The following is a 21,663-nucleotide window of genomic DNA, read 5'->3' as shown; positions in this document are numbered from 1 at the left end:
ATTGATCTTGCCTATAGGGCTGTCTATGGGCTTAGCAGAATGACAGTGATCTCCAAATGCAGCTCTCTGTTCCTTTTTTTACCTTTGCCCCCAATCCCAGGTCAGGACAAGCTCAGCGTAACAATCTCTGTGGAAGTCATCCATGACTTCTGCCTGACTCCTGACCTGTGCCTAACCTTTACTAAACCTATCAGAAAGTACTTGAATAATCTATACTTCACCACCATCATCACTAAAGAAGCAGTATAGCCTAAGCACGAGCAATCTGCAGTTCAAATAACAACAAAGTAACCCCCCTGCCACTGTTTCGGTAAACAGCTGAGGCATGGGGCTGTAGAAATATAACCACTTAAATTCATAGCAAAGCTATGAATACAAGGACTGACCATAATTGAGATACAATGTTTGTTTACAATTACATTGTTTACAAACAATTGAGTAAAACGAGCTTATATGGGTTCTCATCGAGTGTGACAGTTGAACTAAGCTCATGATGCATTTATAAGTTATATTCTTCAATGCTGAATGGGTACATACAGTATCATTAATTAGAAAGTCCAAAAATGTATGTACCAATCACAAATTGCATACAGTAATGTTGTTGTATACTGTACGTTAAAAGGGTGAAAAGGCCATACAATAAACTGGGCACGCCAATGCTAATATGTGTCCCGGAAGCCAACGGATATAATGACTCGTGATGTCTACAATCTAAACTTGATGCCCTCAACCTCACACAAATTATCAATGAACCTACCAGGTACCTCCCCAAAGCCTTAAACACAGGCACCCTCATAGATATAATCCTAACCAACTTGCCCTCTAAATACACCTCTGCTGTTTTCAACCAAGATCTCAGCGATCACTGCCTCATTGCCTGCATCCGTAATGGGTCAGCGGTCAAACGACTTCCACTCATCACTGTAAAACGCTCCCTGAAACACTTCAGCGAGCAGGCCTTTCTAATCGACCTGGCCGGGGTATCCTGGAAGGATATTGATCTCATCCCGTCAGTAGAGGATGCCTGGATATTTTTTTTAAATGCCTTCCTAACCATCTTAAATAAACATGCCCCATTCAAGAAATTTAGAACCAGGAACAGATATAGCCCTTGGTTCTCCCCAGACCTGACTGCCCTTAACCAACACAAAAACATCCTATGGCGTTCTGCATTAGCATCGAACAGCCCCCGTGATATGCAGCTGTTCAGGGAAGCTAGAAACCATTATACACAGGCAGTTAGAAAAGCCAAGGCTAGCTTTTTCAAGCAGAAATTTGCTTCCTGCAACACTAACTCAAAAAAGTTCTGGGACACTGTAAAGTCCATGGAGAATAAGAACACCTCCTCCCAGCTGCCCACTGCACTGAAGATAGGAAACACTGTCACCACTGATAAATCCACCATAATTGAGAATTTCAATAAGCATTTTTCTACGGCTGGCCATGCTTTCCACCTGGCTACTCCTACCCCGGTCAACAGCACTGCACCCCCCACAACAACTCGCCCAAGCCTTCCCCATTTCTCCTTCTCCCAAATCTGCTCAGCTGATGTTCTGAATGAGCTGCAAAATCTGGACCCCTACAAATCAGCCGGGCTAGACAATCTGGACCCTTTCTTTCTAAAATTATCTGCCAAAATTGTTGCCACCCCTATTACTAGCCTGTTCAACCTCTCTTTCGTGTCGTCTGAGATTCCCAAAGATTGGAAAGCAGCTGCGGTCATCCCCCTCTTCAAAGGGGGTGACACTCTTGACCCAAACTGCTACAGACCTATATCTATCCTACCATGCCTTTCTAAGGTCTTTGAAAGCCAAGTCAACAAACAGATTACCGACCATTTAGAATCTCACCATACCTTCTCTGCTATGCAATCTGGTTTCAGAGCTGGTCATGGGTGCACCTCAGCCACGCTCAAGGTCCTAAATGATATCTTAACCGCCATCGATAAGAAACATTACTGTGCAGCCGTATCCAAGGCTTTCGACTCAATCACCACATCCTCATCGGCAGACTCGACAGCCTTGGTTTCTCAAATGATTGCCTCGCCTGGTTCACCAACTACTTCTCTGATAGAGTTCAGTGTGTCAAATCGGAGGGTCTGCTGTCCGGACCTCTTGCTGTCTCTATGGGGGTGCCACAGGGTTCAATTCTTGGACCGACTCTCTTCTCTGTATACATCAATGAGGTTGCTCTTGCTGCTGGTGAGTCTCTGATCCACCTCTACGCAGACGACACCATTCTGTATACTTCTGGCCCTTCTTTGGACACTGTGTTAACAACCCTCCAGGCAAGCTTCAATGCCATACAACTCTCCTTCCGTGGCCTCCAATTGCTCTTAAATACAAGTAAAACTAAATGCATGCTCTTCAACCGATCGCTACCTGTACCTACCCGCCTGTCCAACATTACTACTCTGGACGGCTCTGACTTAGAATACGTGGACAACTACAAATACTTAGGTGTTTGGTTAGACTGTAAACTCTCCTTCCAGACCCATATCAAACATCTCCAATCCGAAGTTAAATCTAGAATTGGCTTCCTATTTCGCAACAAAGCATCCTTCACTCATGCTGCCAAACATACCCTTGTAAAACTGACCATCCTACCAATCCTCGACTTTGGCGATGTCATTTACAAAATAGCCTCCAATACCCTACTCAACAAATTGGATGCAGTCTATCACAGTGCAATCCATTTTGTCACCAAAGCCCCATATACTACCCACCATTGCGACCTGTACGCTCTCGTTGGCTGGCCCTCGCTTCATACTCGTCGCCAAACCCACTGGCTCCATGTCATCTACAAGACCCTGCTAGGTAAAGTCCCCCCTTATCTCAGCTCGCTGGTCACCATTGCATCTCCCACCTGTAGCACACGCTCCAGCAGGTATATCTCTCTAGTCACCCCCAAAACCAATTCTTTCTTTGGCCGCCTCTCCTTCCAGTTCTCTGCTGCCAATGACTGGAACGAACTACAAAAATCTCTGAAACTGGAAACACTTATCTCCCTCACTAGCTTTAAGCACCAACTGTCAGAGCAGCTCACAGATTACTGCACCTGTACATAGTCCACCTATAATTTAGCCCAAACAACTACCTCTTTCCCTACTGTATTTTTTTTATTTTTTTATTTTGCTCCTTTGCACCCCATTATTTTTATTTCTACTTTGCACATTCTCCCATTGCAAATCTACCATTCCAATGTTTTACTTGCTATATTGTATTTACTTTGCCACCATGGCCTTTTTGCCTTTACCTCCCTTATCTCACCTCATTTGCTCACATCGTATATAGACTTGTTTATACTGTATTATTGACTGTATGTTTGTTTTACTCCATGTGTAACTCTGTGTCGTTGTTGGTTAAATAAAGGTGAAATAAAAATAAATAAAAATGTGGTTGTAATGCATTGTAAGACTTATCATAAGTATAGATTGTGTATAACCCATACTTAGTATCATTTTTTTATACACTGAAAATGTGCTACCTAGAGAGAGACATCATTTATTATAAACCCTGTTATTAGACATAAATGATCATACATGGCTATAACAACTCATAATGTAAAAATGTTACCAAAACGAGTATTTTTCTAACTGCCTTTTCCTGGTAAGACAATGAATATCTATGTCAATACCCCAGAGGTTAGCAGTACACAGAGGCACAGATTACGTGGTGTGCCATAATGGTTGAGTGAGCTCATCTTTGAGTTTCAATAAGAACACTTCCACCAGAACAGTTCAGAGTAGACTTATTAAGCTTGAAGGTGAGATAGTGCCCAGTTGAGTGGCTAGCAGCCACAGGGTGCTGGAGAGGATCTTGGAATTATGTTTAGGCTACACCTAACAATGGATTACAACACACCGTAGCCTACACCTGAGAGTAATAGTGGGTCTCAGACACATTTGATCCTAGACCCTGGCCTGATCAGGGCTATGTATTTGCCTTGATTTGATTACATCAGAGATTATTGTGATCTAGTGTAAAACTTGATTAATCCTAACTTGTTATCCTATGATTACATTATTTTTGGCATATTGTCATAAATAAAGAATAGGCAGAATATCAATATAATAAAATATATTTTATATTAAAAGTCTATTAAAAGTAGTGCATATGGCCCAGTACATCATTGGGCCCAAGCTTTCTTCCATCCAGGACCTATATACCAGTCAGAGGAAGGCCCTAAAAGTTGTCAAAGACTCCAGCCACCCTAGTCATAGATTGTTCTCTCTGCTACTGCACGGAAAGCGGTACCAGAGCGCCAAGTCTAGGTCCAAAAGGCTTCTTAACAGCTTCTAACCCCAGCTTCTACCCCCCACCCCCTCTTTTACGCTGCTGCTACTCTGTGTTTATTATCTATGCATAGTCACTTTAACTCTACCTACATGTACATATTACCTCAATTACCTCAACTAACTGTGCCCCCGCACATTGACTCTGTACCGGTACCCTCTGTATGTAGCCTCGCTGTTGTTATTTACTGCTGCTCTTTAATTATTTGTTAATTTTTATTTTATTTTTTTAACTTAACCAACAATGCAGTTTTAAGAAAAATAAGTGTTAAGGGCTTGTAAGTAAGCATTTCACTGTAAAGTCTACTACACCTGTTGTATTCGGCACATGTGACAAATAACGTTTGATTTGATTTGATTAGTGGAGTAAATTAATGTGTTCTCTTCTCATAACAGAATAGAAATAACCACTTCAGCTATAGGCTATTCTAGAGAGATCATTCACTACTTCTTGAGAGAATTGAATTCACAGTAGTGTTGCCCCATGTCTATGTCATTAAATCTATTACTCTCCTAAACCAGACATTGTCTTCTGAAATGTAATAGTCTTTTATCACCTCAATGTGTAGGCAAAAGGATTTTAACTCTTAGTTTACATCTTTCTATCTAAAATATTATGACACCCAGGTCAGCACCTCACTACAGTTACGCTGGCATTATCCCCATCTAAGTTAGTATCCCGCTAAATATAGACCGACCAAAGCTTCTTAAGTTAGAAACCACATAAGTTCCTTTCCGTGAGCAGCGTCCATGAATGAGCACACAGACACTTACTTAAGAGAAAATCCCTGATGTGCGTTTTAATTCTAGATGAGGCATTACGTGATTGTGTCAGAGAATGTCTTCTGGTGTGACGCAGGTGTCGGAGCTGCTCAGTCCCACCTGGGACCTGGAGAGAATTGGAAACACTACAGGGAAGCACACACAGGGAAAGAACACAGTCTTAGCATCATCTTACAGCGGCCTTAGCTCCCTGCTCAGCCACACTGTGTAGTAGGGACAACCCAACGCAGCAGCCGCCAACATGTGTGACATGGGGGGATTGGATAATCTGGTGGCGAACACGGCCTACCTTAAGGGGGGTGACGAAAAAGAGATGAGGAAGAGGCGGCGTAGCCTGTCCCTGCCCAAGCCAGAACAGTGTGTGTCCATCCGCGCCACGGTTGGGAAAGAATTTGAGATGCTCTGCGAGAGGCAGCCCATAGGCAAGAAGTTCTTCCGGCAGTTCCTCCTGGAGTCCAACCCGCAGTACGTGGCGGCCGCAGAGTTCCTGGACGAGTTAATCGACTGGGATCTGGCAGAAGGCGCTGGCAAAGATAAGGCGAGGATGAACATCATCAACAAGTTCTGCAAGGCTGACTCCAAGAACTTCCTGTCCTACCTGACGGGAGAGGTAGCGGACAAGTGCAAGGCGGTGTCGGACAAGGACTTTGAAGACGTGATGATGGGCAAGGTGAAAGATGCCACGCGGGAGTACCTGAAGGAAAAGCCCTTCACAGAGTACCAGACCAGCCCTAACTTTGACAAGTTCCTGCAGTGGAAAGAGTACGAGAAACAGAAAATCACTGATAAGTATTTCTATGAGTTCAGGACCCTGGGTAAGGGAGGCTTTGGAGAGGTAAGTCCACACAAAGTCTACAGTGCAGCTGCCTAACTGAAAACGGTAGTGAAATATTACAGTTCTAAAATGTAAACTTAAAAACGGCTTTAGCACTTTTCTAAGGGTATGCAACAGTTACAGTGAGAATGGGGATGGTACAAATACAAATGAAGAAGTCACTAAAAGGGATAATTGTTTGTACCTCATCTAACTACATACTGCCCGGCTAACACATTTGGTTCCTTGAAAGTCATGGGAATGTTACGTTTTTGGTTTCCAATTGGTTCTGGGGACGAAGTTTCCTGACCGGTAAAACTTATTCTGAGAACGGAATAAAACATTTAACCTGTTCTGGGAACATACATTTTTAGGTTGCAGGAAGGTTCTGAGAACATTTTACCATGGTTCCCTGAACGTTTTCCCGGGAGGTTTTATTAACGTTCTGATAACATGTTTCTATAAGACTTTTAATAACACTGCTAGTTTATTTTGAGTCTCCAAGCACAGATAGGACAAATGGAAATTCCTTTGCTCAGGCATTAATCATGCAAACACGTTTCTTTTTTATTGTGACATGGCGTCAGTGAGATTATATTGTTATTCTGTTGTCTATCCATGGAATTCGTCCACAACTCATACAAAGCTGTTCATTTTAGTCTATTCAAACAGACCCCATTTCAAAGGAAACAAGTACTCATTAAGTGGGCGCGGGAAACCTGTAGGAAACATTATGCTGTAATACTGAACAGAAGAGAAAAAAAAATCTTAACATTCTCTGAACTATTTGAGAAAATTCCCAATGTCAACCAAGTTGGAGAATCTTCCTAGAACGTTACCAACATTTTAATTAAATGTAACCGTGCTTTAACTTTTAGGAAATGTTCTGTTAAATTAATGAAATTAATCAAAAAATCTAAAATAATGGCTTTAAACTATATAACTGATCAATTCACCAACATACCAGGTCATTTAATGCTTAAAAACAAAAACAAAGTGGATGAGTAAGATATTTGGCTACAGAAGTACCATTTCTTACCGATCTCTACAGCTTCTGTCCAAAAACAAACCCAGTGAAATGACGTCAACACTACTGGAGGAGTTCCTGGCTAGCTAAAGTGGCTAGCTTAGCTAACGAACTAGCGACGACGGTCGCGGCGTGCATGACCAGAATGGCACATCGATGAACCACCAAAGACACACCCCATTTCTGTTTAAAAATTAAGAAAGGGGCGGAGTTTTTGAATTTTTCTGTGCCCAATGTCGACCATTAAATGTGCTGAGAATGTTCCAAAAGTAAGCAACGATCCTGCACCATTCCCAGAAAGTTGTGTAAATGTGTATGCAAAACCATAGGACAACCACGCTCTCACCAAGCTCGAAGAAACATGTGATTCTCAGAACGTTTTGTTCTAGCTGGGTGATCTTAACATACATTTATCAAACATATTTGTTTTAGTCCCTGCCTATCTCTCTGCATAGGTGTGTGCCGTGCAGGTGAAAAACTCAGGCCAGATGTACGCCTGCAAAAAGCTGTGCAAGAAGCGTCTGAAGCAGAAGAATGGTGAGGGCATGGCACTGCTGGAGAAGCAGATCCTGGAGAAGGTTAACAGCCTGTTCCTGGTGAACCTGTCCTATGCCTACGACTCCAAGACCCACCTGTGCCTCGTCATGACCCTAATGAATGGCGGCGACCTCAGGTACCATATCTATAACATTGGTGAAAAAGGCCTTGAAATAGGCCGCATCAATTACTACATTGCACAGGTCACCACAGGAATCCTCCACCTACACGCCATGGATATAGCGTACCGAGACATGAAGCCAGAGAACGTGCTACTGGACAGCTTCGGCCAGTGTCGACTCTCGGATCTGGGGTTGGCCGTGGAGCTGCCTGGCGAAAAGACCATCAATCAAAAGGTAAGAGCTCTGATAGGCTGAGATGAACTCCATCCTTGTTTTGGGGCGGCAGGTAGCCTAATGGTTAGAGCATTGGGCTAGTAACCAAAAGGTTGCTGGACCGAATCCCCCGAGCTGACAAGGTAAAAATTTGTCGTTCTGCCCCTGAACAAGGCAGTAAACCCACTTCCCCGGTCTGCCATCATTGTAAATAAGAATTTGTTCTTAACTGACTTGCCTAGTTAAATTTTAGAAAATGTTTAATTACTCTATGTTAACAATGATTGAGTTGTTTTTAGAGTTAGGGTGAGATGACATGCTATTTCATGTGAGATTACATAGGGATATATCTATGGATAGGGATCTATCCATAATACCAGGGTTTTACATCATTACCATCCCACTGGGCACAAACTGGTTGAATCAATGTTGTTTCAACGTAATTTGTGATGTATTGGAATCTAAGTGGAAAAAGTCACCATTGTTTTGAGGGTGAAGTTTCCGCATGGTAACCAAATATCAACATAGACAAACCATGTATAAAATATGTTGAGTTTGTGCCTTTAAAACAACGTCAGATCTTCAAAGTTATATCCATTATCAGACTAAAACAATAGGCTGGGTCACACCTCCACACCTCTTGAGTATGTTGAGAGATCTCCACTTAAAAACTAGATAGATTCACTGTTGCTATTGAAGTCATTCCAAAGGGTATAGATTTAACAGAGCAAATTAAATGTGACCATACTTTATCACTCATATATTATCATTAATTATGCTATTTAGGCCTGTATAGCATTTGCAAAGTCATCAACGGCTGAAGTTAACTAAAAATAGCTGAAACAATAGGCCTAAGGTTTCAGGCTCTGGTTGATTTAAAATGTTATGATATTTAATGATACACAACCAAATATCAACATTTGAAAGAGATGTTTCTTCTGCTTGGATAGTTCCACCTGTGACACTGACTTAGTCTCGCTGTAATTCCAGTTTGTCTACAAATTAATAATTGACATGTTGCAAACAAAAATCTATTGAAGAATAGGACTAAATCACATCAAACTATTTAAAGTTTGATTTGATTTAGTCTTCTTCTTCAACTTAGACGTTTGGTTGAGATGAAGACGTGAATCCAACAACAAATCATTCATTTGTAAACAAACAGCAATTCAATTCAGTGGCACAGATGAAACTATCCAATAAGAAGATACATCTCTGAAATAGAACAAATAGCCTGACAAGTTAACCCATTATCTGTTGAATTCACGTCTCCAACTCAACCAAAAATAAAAGTTAAAGAATGGGATTAAGCCAGTGGCTCAGATGGAACAATCTCCTTTAAATTTTGATATTTGGTTGCATTGTCAACCAAACACTATTCAATATTACTTTTGTGATACACTAAATATCCTAAAGTTAATGTAACATTCAACCTTAAGATGAATAACACATCCATGGCCACATTTTGAGATTACTGTAAATATACTATACTATTACTTCCTATGTAATCATATAAAGCGTGCATGTTTAATATAGCATGCATAGGTCCCTCCAGGTCTGTGGAGATCTTCACAATTGCTGTACTAATCTGTGAAGAATCTCAAACGGAATTGATCACTTGCACCATGTAATTTTAATGTTATCTCCACTGCAATCCAGTTCATTTGGTTCTGCTATTAGATTAAGAGCAGTGATAACACATTCATCTGAACTAATTATCTAACATTGTATTCCCATTTGAACATTGCTGTGCTTTTAAGTGGTTGAAAGTGCAGTGACATTTGGATGACAACTATACCAAAATGTTTTTCCATTGGATTTTGGTTGTGCTTTTAGGTGGTTGAAAGAAAGCATAGTGATAACACATTGGAAATTCAACTAACTTTTGCCTGTCTTTTTGAGTGGGTGAATATAGATTGTAGTCTCACCTCTCAACCAAATATAACTAAATTCTCCACATTGAAATGACGTGGTGTGCCCAGTGGGATGTGACCTGTTCCACGTTAGTTATGTCCATGACATTGACCTCTCTGTCACTGTCTATGACTCAGGCTCCCTATTGATCCATAGAAGGGACACTTCTATCCTCACTCATATACAGCCGACTCCTGATTAATGCAATGACATACAAATATCTGAGGAGCCAATAAAAAGGTTTGCTGATATGTGAATTGGAACTGGTCCGTGAACTACAACACACTTCTGACTCTCATTAACCTTCAGTCACTCACTCACTGTTGAGTGAGACATTGGGGCCTAAAACAGGCTTGTCCCATTGGGGCCTAAAACAGGCTTGTCCCATTGGGGCCTAAAACAGGCTTGTCCAATTGGGGCCTAAAACAGGCTTGTCCCATTGGGGATTGGCCTTGGTCAAGGGGCTCAGTGCGTTAGCCCACAGCCCACTAATCTTAGCATTACTCAGAGGTGGCTGGGATCTGTCTGCGAGGAGAGGCTCAGTCCTAGTGGGTATCCACAGTGGAGAGTGGTGCAGCCCAGGGGGGGGGGGGGGGTCAGATCAGGACATGGCCTCAATAGAGGGCCTACTAGAGGCTGGTGCAGGGGAAACCTGGTGCAGGCATGTGGTGCTGATGTTACGAAAGAGCTTTGGTAGAATTCAGGGATACAAGGTCCCTGATAAAAGGCATGAGGAGCATAAGGGTAGATTGGCCTATGTAAGGGTAGAATCAAAAAAACATTTGTAACAGTATTTTTTATTGGAATTTCACAATTTTCACCCATATTAAGAGATACAACAACAGAGACAAAGCAACAAGAAAAAAAACAGCACTCACTTACACATACCTACGTATATATATATATATATATATACATACAGACATACATATATATACATACATATACACACATACATACATACATACTCAGTGCCTTGCGAAAGTATTCGGCCCCCTTGAACTTTGCAACCTTTTGCCACATTTCAGGCTTCAAACATAAAGATATAAAACTGTATTTTTTTGTGAAGAATCAACAACAAGTGGGACACAATCATGAAGTGGAACAACATTTATTGGATATTTCAAACTTTTTTAACAAATCAAAAACTGAAAAATTGGGCGTGCAAAATTATTCAGCCCCTTTACTTTCAGTGCAGCAAACTCTCTCCAGAAGTTCAGTGAGGATCTCTGAATGATCCAATGTTGACCTAAATGACTAATGATGATAAATACAATCCACCTGTGTGTAATCCAGTCTCCGTATAAATGCACCTGCACTGTGATAGTCTCAGAGGTCCGTTAAAAGCGCAGAGAGCATCATGAAGAACACGGAACACACCAGGCAGGTCCGAGATACTGTTGTGAAGAAGTTTAAAGCCGGATTTGGATACAAAAATATTTCCCAAGCTTTAAACATCCCAAGGAGCACTGTGCAAGCGATAATATTGAAATGGAAGGAGTATCAGACCACTGCAAATCTACCAAGACCTGGCCGTCCCTCTAAACTTTCAGCTCATACAAGGAGAAGACTGATCAGAGATGCAGCCAAGAGGCCCATAATCACTCTGGATGAACTGCAGAGATCTACAGCTGAGGTGGGAGACTCTGTCCATAGGACAACAATCAGTCGTATATTGCACAAATCTGGCCTTTATGGAAGAGTGGCAAGAAGAAAGCCATTTCTTAAAGATATCCATAAAAAGTGTTGTTTAAAGTTTGCCACAAGCCACCTGGGAGACACACCAAACATGTGGAAGAAGGTGCTCTGGTCAGATTAAACCAAAATTGAACTTTTTGGCAGCAATGCAAAACGTTATGTTTGGCGTAAAAGCAACACAGCTGAACACACCATCCCCACTGTCAAACATGGTGGTGGCAGCATCATGGTTTGGGCCTGCTTTTCTTCAGCAGGGACAGGGAAGATGGTTAAAATTGATGGGAAGATGGATGGAGCCAAATACAGGAGCATTCTGGAAGAAAACCTGATGGAGTCTGCAAAAGACCTGAGACTGGGACGGAGATTTGTCTTCCAACAAGACAATGATCCAAAACATAAAGCAAAATCTACAATGGAATGGTTCAAAAATAAACATATCCAGGTGTTAGAATGGCCAAGTCAAAGTCCAGACCTGAATCCAATTGAGAATCTGTGGAAAGAACTGAAAACTGCTGTTCACAAATGCTCTCCATCCAACCTCACTGAGCTCGAGCTGTTTTGCAAGGAGGAATGGGAAAAGATTTCAGTCTCTCGATGTGCAAAACTGATAGAGACATACCCCAAGCGACTTATAGCTGTAATCGCAGCAAAAGGTGGCGCTACAAAGTATTAACTTAAGGGGGCTGAATAATTTTGCACACCCAATTTTTCAGTTTTTGATTTGTTAAAAAAGTTTGAAATATCCAATAAATGTCGTTCCACTTCATGATTGTGTCCCACTTGTTGTTGATTCTTCACAAAAAAAACAGTTTTATATCTTTATGTTTGAAGCCTGAAATGTGGCAAAAGGTCGCAAAGTTCAAGGGGGCCGAATACTTTCGCAAGGCACTGTATATACCCACATACATACAGTGGGGCAAAAAAGTATTAAGTCAGCCACCAATTGTGCAAATTCTCCCACTTAAAAATATGAGAGAGGCCTGTAATTTTCATCATAGGTACACTTCAACTATGACAGACAAATGAGAGAAAAAAAATCCAGAAAATCACATTGTAGGATTTTTAATGAATTTATTTGCAAATTATGGGGCAAAATAAGTATTTGGTCAATAACAAAAGTTTATCTCAATACTTTGTTATATACCCTTTGTTGGCAATGACAGAGGTCAAACGTTTTCTGTAAGTCTTCACAAGGTTTTCACACACTGTTGCTGGTATTTTGGCCCATTCCTCCATGCAGATCTCCTCTAGAGCAGTGATGTTTTGGGGCTGTTGCTGGGCAACACAGACTTTCAACTTCCTCCAAAGATTTTCTATGGGGTTGAGATCTGGAGACTGGCTAGGCCACTCCAGGACATTGAAATGCTTCTTACGAAGCCACTCCTTCGTTGCCCGGGCGGTGTGTTTGGGATCATTGTCATGCTGAAAGACCCAGCCACGTTTCATCTTCAATGCCCTTGCTGATGGAAGGAGGTTTTCACTCAAAATCTCACGATACATGGCCCCATTCATTCTTTCCTTTACACGGATCAGTCGTCCTGGTCCCTTTGCAGAAAAACAGCCCCAAAGCATGATGTTTCCACCCCCATGCTTCACAGTAGGTATGGTGTTCTTTGGATGCAACTCAGCATTCTTTTTCCTCCAAACACGACGAGTTGAGTTTTTATCAAAAGTTATATTTTGGTTTCATCTGACCATATGACATTCTCCCAATCTTCTTCTGGATCACCCAAATGCTCTCTAGCAAACTTTAGACGGGCCTGGACATGTACTGGCTTAAGCAGGGGGACAAGTCTGGCACTGCAGGATTTGAGTCCCTGGCGGCGTAGTGTGTTACTGATGGTAAGCTTTGTTACTTTGGTCCCAGCTCTCTGCAGGTCATTCACTAGGTCCCCAAGTGTGGTTCTGGGATTTTTGCTCACCGTTCTTGTGATCATTTTTACCCCACGGGGTGAGATCTTGCGTGGAGCCCCAGATCGAGGGAGATTATCAGTGGTCTTGTATGTCTTCCTTTTCCTAATAATTGCTCCCACAGTTGATTTCTTCAAACCAAGCTGCTTACCTATTGCAGATTCAGTCTTCCCAGCCTGGTGCAGGTCTACAATTTTGTTTCTGGTGTCCTTTGACAGCTCTTTGGTCTTGGCCATAGTGGAGTTTGGAGTGTGACTGTTTGAGGTTGTGGACAGGTGTCTTTTACACTGATAACAAGTTCAAACAGGTGCCATTAATACAGGTAACGAGTGGAGGACAGAGGAGCCTCTTAAAGAAGAAGTTACAGGTCTGTGAGAGCCAGAAATCTTGCTTGTTTGTAGGTGACCAAATACTTATTTACCACCATAATTTGCAAATAAATTCATTAAAAAATCCTACAATGTGATTTTCTGGATTTGTTTTCTCATTTTGTCTGTCATAGTTGAAGTGTACCTATGATGAAAATTACAGGCCTCTTTCATCTTTTTAAGTGGGAGAACTTGCACAATTGGTGGCTGACTAAATACTTTTTTTGCCCCACTGTACATACATACATACCACACACACCCATACATACGTACACCATTTTCCTCTTTCCGCTCGGTGCTTCTCTCACCCCATGCCAATCATTGCATCTCTCAATACATACACTTTAAACAAACTTACAAACAGAAATTAAACAAAAAAGCTCATTTTAAACCAAGAAGTTAGGTTCCACACATGGAAAGTACAGTGTAGTTCTGAAATACATAGATCCCGCCATTCTAAGAGAATCCTTGCAGGGTAGAATCAATTAATAAATCAATCAAAGTTGTGCTATGCCACAACCAATTTGCCATGCATTAGCTTAACTAAGTGAAGCATTGTGCTCTAGTCCAAAGTTGATTTAACACAGAACATTTTGTTGCTATGATATGGAACCTTAGAACTAGGTCTAACCCCTCACTTCTCTTTCTCTGTTTCCTTCTCTGTCATCAAACCTCTGTACTCTCCTCCTCCCCTCCTACCTCTCCTCAGGCTGGCACAAGTGGCTACATGGCCCCAGAGATCCTGAAGAAAGAGCCTTACCGGATGTCAGTGGACTGGTGGGCACTGGGCTGCAGTATCTACGAGATGGTGGCAGCTCGCCTGCCCTTCAAGGACTATAAGGAGAAGGTGCAGAAGGAGGAGGTGGCACGGCGCACCCTCGAGGATGAATGCAAGTACGAGCACAAGAACTTTGACGAGGGCACCAAAGCCATCATCGACCTCTTCCTCAAGAAGAAAATTGACGAGCGTCTGGGATGCAGGACCAAGTAAGAGCTGACCGCAGTTTCAGCCCAGAGATATTCCTGACTACATGGCCGGACCAGGAACAACTCTAGGGCCCTCTAGAGGTTTTCCTGGTCAGTTCTAGGTATCACATAAGGTGGTTTTGGGGGGTGGTGTATATTTCTCTGACTTCAGTGTGTTTCTCTGTTATCCAGGAACGAGGACCCAAGGAAGCATGAGTGGTTCAAAGGCATTAACTTCCCTCGACTGGAGGCGGGGCTGATCGACCCACCATGGGTCCCCAAGCCCAACGTGGTCTACGCCAAAGACACGGGGGACATCAAAGATTTCTCTGAGATTAAGGGTGTCGTGTTTGACGACAAAGATGACAAATTCTTCAAGGAGTTCAACACGGGGGCTGTGCCCATTGCATGGCAACTGGAAATGATTGACAGCGGACTTTTTGACGAGCTGAACGACCCCAATAGGAAAGAGTCGGCCGCTGGATTGGACGACGAGGAGAAGAAATCAAAATCCTGCACGCTTTTATAAAATCTCCTCTATACTATAGTTAGCTTTGAAAATTACAAAAGTCCTATCTCATTAAGAACATTGTGACGATAATCATAGCCACAAAAAAAGATATGAAGTGGTAGTAAAATCCAGAGCCAGGTCAAGACACATATTTCCACCACTTCACACATTTTTTTGTGGATATGATTCTTCCTGCTCTATGACATTGTAATGATCATGATAAGCCACAGCACTTACGATGATATCAGGAATCGATAAGGTGATTTTGTCTATATCAATGGGCAGGGTCAGTGTCTGTGGTAGAATCAACAGGAAAAAGCTAGACTAGAGCTGAAATGGGGACTGTGCTTTACAGGCACTGGCAGAGTTGCGGTAGCAGGCTTATACCACAAGGTGTCCCCAGATATCTAGATATGTGGATATTCACAAGTCTTCTCAATATTGACCTGCTTGAAACGTCTTGCCTTTTTTTTTAAATGCATATGGTACGATCACCTGTGCATTTTTGAGTGAGATGTGGTTTTATTGGATTGCAAAGCTTTAACTCTTAAAGCCTTAGAGAGCATGAACTCTCACTTCTTCACCACTATATTCCAATGACCAACAAACTCCCAAACCACATTTTAACAAATGTATAATAGACCTGTAAAATGGATCTCACTGTGTTCAGTCTTATAAGCTATTTTGTAATAGTGATATGTAGGGTTTCTTTCAAGTGCACTATAACAATGTATATGCTAACTTATTTTCACCCATTAGTTACATTTAAAGGCCCAATGCAGCTGTGTTTATATCAATATCAAATAATTTCTGGGTAACAATGATGTACCTTACTGTAATAGTATTCCATTAAAATGAACAAAAATAGATTTTTAGCAAATAACTATTTCTCAAGCAAGAATGTTGCTAGGACTGTCTGGGAGTGGTCTGAGTGGGGAGGGGAAACTGAAAACTAGCTGTTATTGGCAGAGATGTTTGTAACTCTCTTTGTAATTGGTGATGTCACCAGGCAAGCCAAAAGTCCCGCCCATGCCAACCTGCTGATTAGATCCTGTGTAGATTGTATTTTCAACAAGCAACTATCAGGAAATAATACTGATCAAACTGTGTTAGTTTCATCAGCTGTTGCACAATATAATACAAAACACAGGAAAAAAACATTTTGACTGCACTGGGCCTTTACGAATGTGTGCGCACCACAATGCACCTTACTAATTAAGCATGTTCATTTAATTAAGAGACCAAGATGATCATAGAGGATTTTGGTGTCTGTGTGGACATTATAGTCTTTGTATGAGTTGAATGGATCTCAGAAGAATGTTCAATCAAAAGCTGGTCCTCGTTTGTGCTTGTGTCTTTGTTACGTTGAGCTTCTTGAAGTGACATTTGATTTGCAATTCTTACAGTGTACATCTCTCTTTCTTTTTTTGAAAGGATTGGGGATTCTTGTGGTATGTGTATGCTGAATGGAAAGGTGAAAATTGTTGAAAATCAAAGAAATAATGAATTATTTTTATATATTTATCTTTGTGAATGTTCTTTTTATATCCCTGTATAATCTGTGTATTATCTGTTTAAATTTAACCTCAAGTACCCTTTTCTCTGCCTGAATTTCTCCCACTTGATTTGAGAGCCCGTATGTTTAATGTCACAGTCTTTTGCCCTAGCGAATTCACCTCCAACCGCCTCAATACTCACAATACAGATATCATCTAACCCTGCTAATTGCATCCATCTTCCACCATTCAACACTCAGATCAGATTTCAACCCGTTTATGTTTTCATAACATATTACTGCCAGGGCTCCATCTTTAATCCGATAAATATCCTTTACTAATGGATGGAAAACCCAAACTCTGGCGTGTAAGTCTTACAGTTTGGTGAAACACAGACAACTGTGTGGGACATAAACCTGTGCGGTGCTAAATCCTGTGAGCGGCGACCTAACAGGACTGAGATGTTCTGTTGGCGCGTGTCTTCCTGCGAATTAGAAGGGGTTCAGATAGAAACCCAAGACACAGCCGGAGCCTCATCACACTTAATGGCAGGCGAGGGAGTCATCTGTGGATGGCGTGTTGACAACATCAACCCGTCGTCAGGTCTCGTGGAGACATGTTTTTACCAGGCGCCTATGACCTTCAACAAATGTTTAGTCCCTGGGCCTTTTGGAGCAAGGAGTGCAACTGTGGCCTTCCAACGCTGCACCTGCTGCAACCTCGGCCTCCACATGTACACACTCCTGTCCTACAGACACACACACACAGACACACACACCTGTTACCTCTGTTGTGGCAGTTATTAGAGATCAAAGCGGGACAGGGTGTAATTTGGGATATGTGTTTGGTACGTGCTTATGCACAGGATTAACTTCAAAGGGCTGCAGCACATTTCAGCTCTGGCATCTCCAGGGTGTTACCCCCTTTTCCCCCTGAGGAATCAGTGTGTTTGCATGTGTGTGTGTTTGCCCCGTGTGTGTGCACATGCGTGTGTATAATGTGCACATGCGTGTGTAGTGTAGGTGAGAAATGGGTAAACAGTAGACACAGAGCCTATTGTCTGTCCAGAGGGAGAGCCTAAGACAACCGCGTGGGAGGATGAGGAGGAGGGCTGGTCATGGCTCCCTGTCTGACACTCCACTCCAGGCAGTTTACTTTACCACAGGGGAACTGTTTAGCTTTTGGTTTACATTCAATTTCTCCAGCTTCATTGCTTGAATTTTTTACATTTCCACAATTAAGTGAATTCCTACGCGCCATCCAACAGAAACATGGTGTCTGTGTCTGACGTGCTTCCCCTCCAAGGCCTAATGTGTTGTATCCATGAATCCAGACCCCAGAGCCCCCTGCCAGTATGGAGAAGAGGTCGGAGTAGCAGGCCTGGGAGACACAAAAACACGCGTGTATGCATACACACACACACACATACTGCATCCTCTCTCTACCACGGTCCCAAATTACATCCTCCTTCTGCCACCATCACCTGTCACTTACAATAGAGACCTTTCCATCAAACACCAAATCCCAAGGAAACAGGTTGGTTGGAGCTCATCATAAGTTATTTATTGAATTCTGAAGACTGAGTGTGTCTTGCCTCCAGAATGTAGGGTGGCAGAAGAACAACACATCAAAAGAGTGAGAGAGGATATATAATGATAGAGATACGTTATAGAGGAAACATTTTACGACTTATTCTCCTTTTCCTGAGTGCTGAGAAATGATGATGCACATGTTAGTGTAGGCATCATCAACATGCTACCTCTGAGGTTACTAGCAGAGCATTCTTTGGCAGTTAAGTGTGTGTGCGTGCGTGTATGCTTAAGAGATAGTAATAGTGTCTTGGATGCAGGTATGATTCCTCCCTGTCGGATCTGTCTCCCATAACCATAACACACAGTAATATAAGTTGTCAGGTGCTACGCGTCTCCAGTTGTAATTTAATTATGCATTCTTTGTTGCGGTAGTAAAATGACTGAAGGTTGGCACAGCAAGCAGTCTGGACTGGATCCAAGGCCATCGCAGTGTGTGCACTCAGATCATGTCCCCTCACATGTCTCTACCTCACTTAACTTCACAGTGTGTGTGTGTGTGTGTGTGTGTGTGTGTGTGTGTGTGTGTGTGTGTGTGTGTGTGTGTGTGTGTGTGTGTGTGTGTGTGTGTGTGTGTGTGTGTGTGTGTGTGTGTGTGCACTCAGATCCTGTTCCTTCGCCTGTCTGTGCCTCACTTAACCTAACACTGTATACCCATGACCCAGGCAGCCTCACGGTGGAAATCTATTTTACTTTCATTTCAATCCCAGTCCATTCAGGGAATTTGATGGAAATTAAATTAATGAGTTTAAAAAAAAAAATTTAATCTGTAACTATAGATGCTTTTCTGTGCTTGAATTGATTTCATCCCACCTCTGAGCTGTTTTCCATGTCGACGGGTGAAAACAAGTAGGCCAAAATTGACGATCCTCAGCCACCCTTTGAGACTTTACAGTGCAGTACCGTGCCCAAGACCTGGATTCAAAAAATATTTGAAACCTTTCAAATACTCTGAGTGTTTACTCTAGCCAGCCATTAGTGCCATGTGGGCGGGGTTTGCCATTTTGGGAATAATCTATTGGTCTGTTAAGCCAGGAATGCTCAATAAAGCTCAGATAAAGTATTTGAAATTATTTCAAATTCTATTTGAACCCAGGTCTAATCCTCAGTCCCCTGTTAAGTTTACAGTTGAGAGGTCAGGTGCAGTACACTGCCCTCACTCTGTTTTATTTTGACAGATACACTAATTTAAGAATCACTACTTTGGTATCTGTGGCCCCATCTCGCTAGACTGTCGATCAGTTGGTATTTAGGTCCAACTGAGCTCAAGTTGCCTTTTCAATCACTGTAGCCGAACGCCTGTTGTAAATACTTTCACTGGTAGCATACCAATACCACATATCTAAGCTATGTGTAACTCAATCTGTCATATTTATAGTTCTGTTGAATGACGTTTTACATGCAAAGGCAAGCAAAGATACAGTAGTGTGCACTACAGATGAATGAACTAGACAGACCATTTTATATGAGAAACCACACACACACACACACACACACACTGAGGCCAGGCAGAGCATGCATGTGTGTTGTGCTGAGAGCAGGCAGTGTGTGACACTCCCACTGCAAGGGGTCAAGACTTCACAGCTGTGTAAGGAAGAACTCTGTCATATCCGGGTAAGCTGATAGGCTCCTCTTTACATGTAGTGTATAGAGCATTGTGGAACCCATGGAAGGATGTTGTTCCCTAGAGGAACATACTGCATTGAAGGAGTGGGTGTGGCACATTAAGGAGAGACTTGTCTGATGTCAGTCTGTCACCACCCTCAAAGTAGTGTTGTGTGACTGTATGTCATACTGTACATGTTATCAACATTATCCCTCTTTCACAAGTTATTGTCCCACATGATGAAATCGGGGAGGGGACTGTGGATCTGTCGCCATCCGTTAGTATGTTCGTTCGTCACACTCCATATCTCAGACAGCACTGGGATGATTTTGACAAAACTTTGATGAATGATACGTCTTGGCATAGAGATCCATCATTTACAAAATTACACTGATTGGCCCAAGAGCAGCGTTGCATCATTCGTGGGGGAAGACGTGTTTGGTATCTGTGGCCCCACCTTGTTTACCATTTTGAGAATTCACATTACTCGTGTGGCAACCCTATGGCCTGTATACAATGTACATCGACGTGACATTTCATTGTAGTGATCAGGGTTAGTCAGTATGGGTTAGAATTGTGTGATAGAATCTCACTCACTGTTATATCATTTTACTGATTAGCCATTTGTGTTACCAGATCTTCATGCTGTTTGTGGAAGGATCTGCAGGCCTTCCTCTGTGTGGAGGAGCGCAACCCTGGAGAGGCATTGCCAGATCTCCTCTCAGCATCACTCTGTAACAAACGTTGCCCCTGTGGGCCATTAGGAATAAAGCCATCGTCATGCTTTAGGGCGCAGCTGATAGGCCCTGACAGATTGAGTCCCCCTCTGGAGCTCAGCCTCTCTGCTCTCAGACATAATGGAGCTTTATTAGAACTCCAATCTCCCCAGAGAAACCTCGTTTCCCAGCATGACCTGCTCCACTCTTGGCCCCTGATTGGCTGATGGCCCCTGACGCTCTCCCGCCCATGCTCTGATTGGTCGAGGGGCTATCCCGCGGCAGAGGAAACCAATCCCGCGGCAGAAGAAATGGATGGGACACATGCAGTAAATCAGATGGGCCTGGGCATACCTCCAGCCAGGACAAAACACCCAAGGAAGCAAATTAGGTATTCGGACTCTGTAAAAGTCTCCAGTTTGCACAGCGGCATATAATCTCTTTAACTGAGATACACAGCTGTCTCTGTACGAAGTTCTCTCTAAGCCATACTGTAGCACTTACAGTACAGCTATGCCAAAAACTACTTTGAGTCATCAAACTACCGGAAATCAGTCCATTTCAATGGAAGACGGAAACGCAAGGAGACATTAAGCGATTTTACCGTGGGCGACAAGAGACCAGGCAACCGCAGTTTGTCAAAGCTGAACTTCATGAAATGAACAGCGATAAGCCCACTTGATAACCAATCAGAGGAAGGAGGGTCTTACAAATGAGCCTTGACACCATGCTGGAAATGCCTACAACCCCCCATGCTATTTTTATCTTGTACCCACAAAGGGAGATCTTGGAGGTTCCTTGCTACAAAGCAAAGCTTCTGGTATAGCCGTACTGTTAGGAGGGTTTGGCCCATTTAGACTGAAGTGGGTGTCTGGCCTGATGACAACCTGAGCCGTGACTGATTAATGGGCAGCGTTGATATGATCCTATCTCTGACAGGAAGGTTTAACACAGACACACTGAGCTGTAGGGCCCACTCACCTAAACAGGATAGACCACAGAGTTACAAATCTATTGGATAGACACTTTAGTCTGTCATAAGCATACAGTGCCTTGCGAAAGTATTCGGCCCCCTTGAACTTTGCAACCTTTTGCCAC

The 21,663-nt window shown here is 42.5% G+C and overlaps 1 protein-coding gene across 1 annotated transcript; it reads left to right on the top strand.

The window, feature by feature from the left end:
- Positions 1-5,227: 5,227 nt before the first annotated feature.
- Positions 5,228-15,296, top strand: LOC139386344 (rhodopsin kinase grk7a-like). The gene is made up of 4 exons (XM_071131877.1): positions 5,228-5,912; positions 7,374-7,811; positions 14,391-14,668; positions 14,840-15,296. The coding sequence occupies exons 1-4, from the start codon at positions 5,319-5,321 to the stop codon at positions 15,174-15,176; spliced, it is 1,647 nt and encodes a 548-aa protein (XP_070987978.1). The 5' UTR covers positions 5,228-5,318; the 3' UTR covers positions 15,177-15,296.
- The last annotated feature ends 6,367 nt before the right edge of the window (positions 15,297-21,663 follow it).

This window comes from Oncorhynchus clarkii, chromosome 27 (assembly GCF_045791955.1).
Source record: "Oncorhynchus clarkii lewisi isolate Uvic-CL-2024 chromosome 27, UVic_Ocla_1.0, whole genome shotgun sequence".
Taxonomy (NCBI): Eukaryota; Metazoa; Chordata; class Actinopteri; order Salmoniformes; family Salmonidae; genus Oncorhynchus; species Oncorhynchus clarkii.
This window is presented reverse-complemented; position numbering and strand designations above follow the sequence as displayed.

What these genes read in the sequence shown, in the direction of transcription:
- LOC139386344 (XM_071131877.1), top strand. Translation starts at nt 5,319, where the DNA reads ATGTGTGACATGGGGGGATTGGATAATCTGGTGGCGAACACGGCCTAC. An exon ending in GTAAGGGAGGCTTTGGAGAG is followed by an intron (nt 5,913 to 7,373) that starts GTAAGTCCACAC and finishes CTCTCTGCATAG; the next exon opens with GTGTGTGCCGTGCAGGTGAA. An exon ending in CGTCTGGGATGCAGGACCAA is followed by an intron (nt 14,669 to 14,839) that starts GTAAGAGCTGAC and finishes TCTGTTATCCAG; the next exon opens with GAACGAGGACCCAAGGAAGC.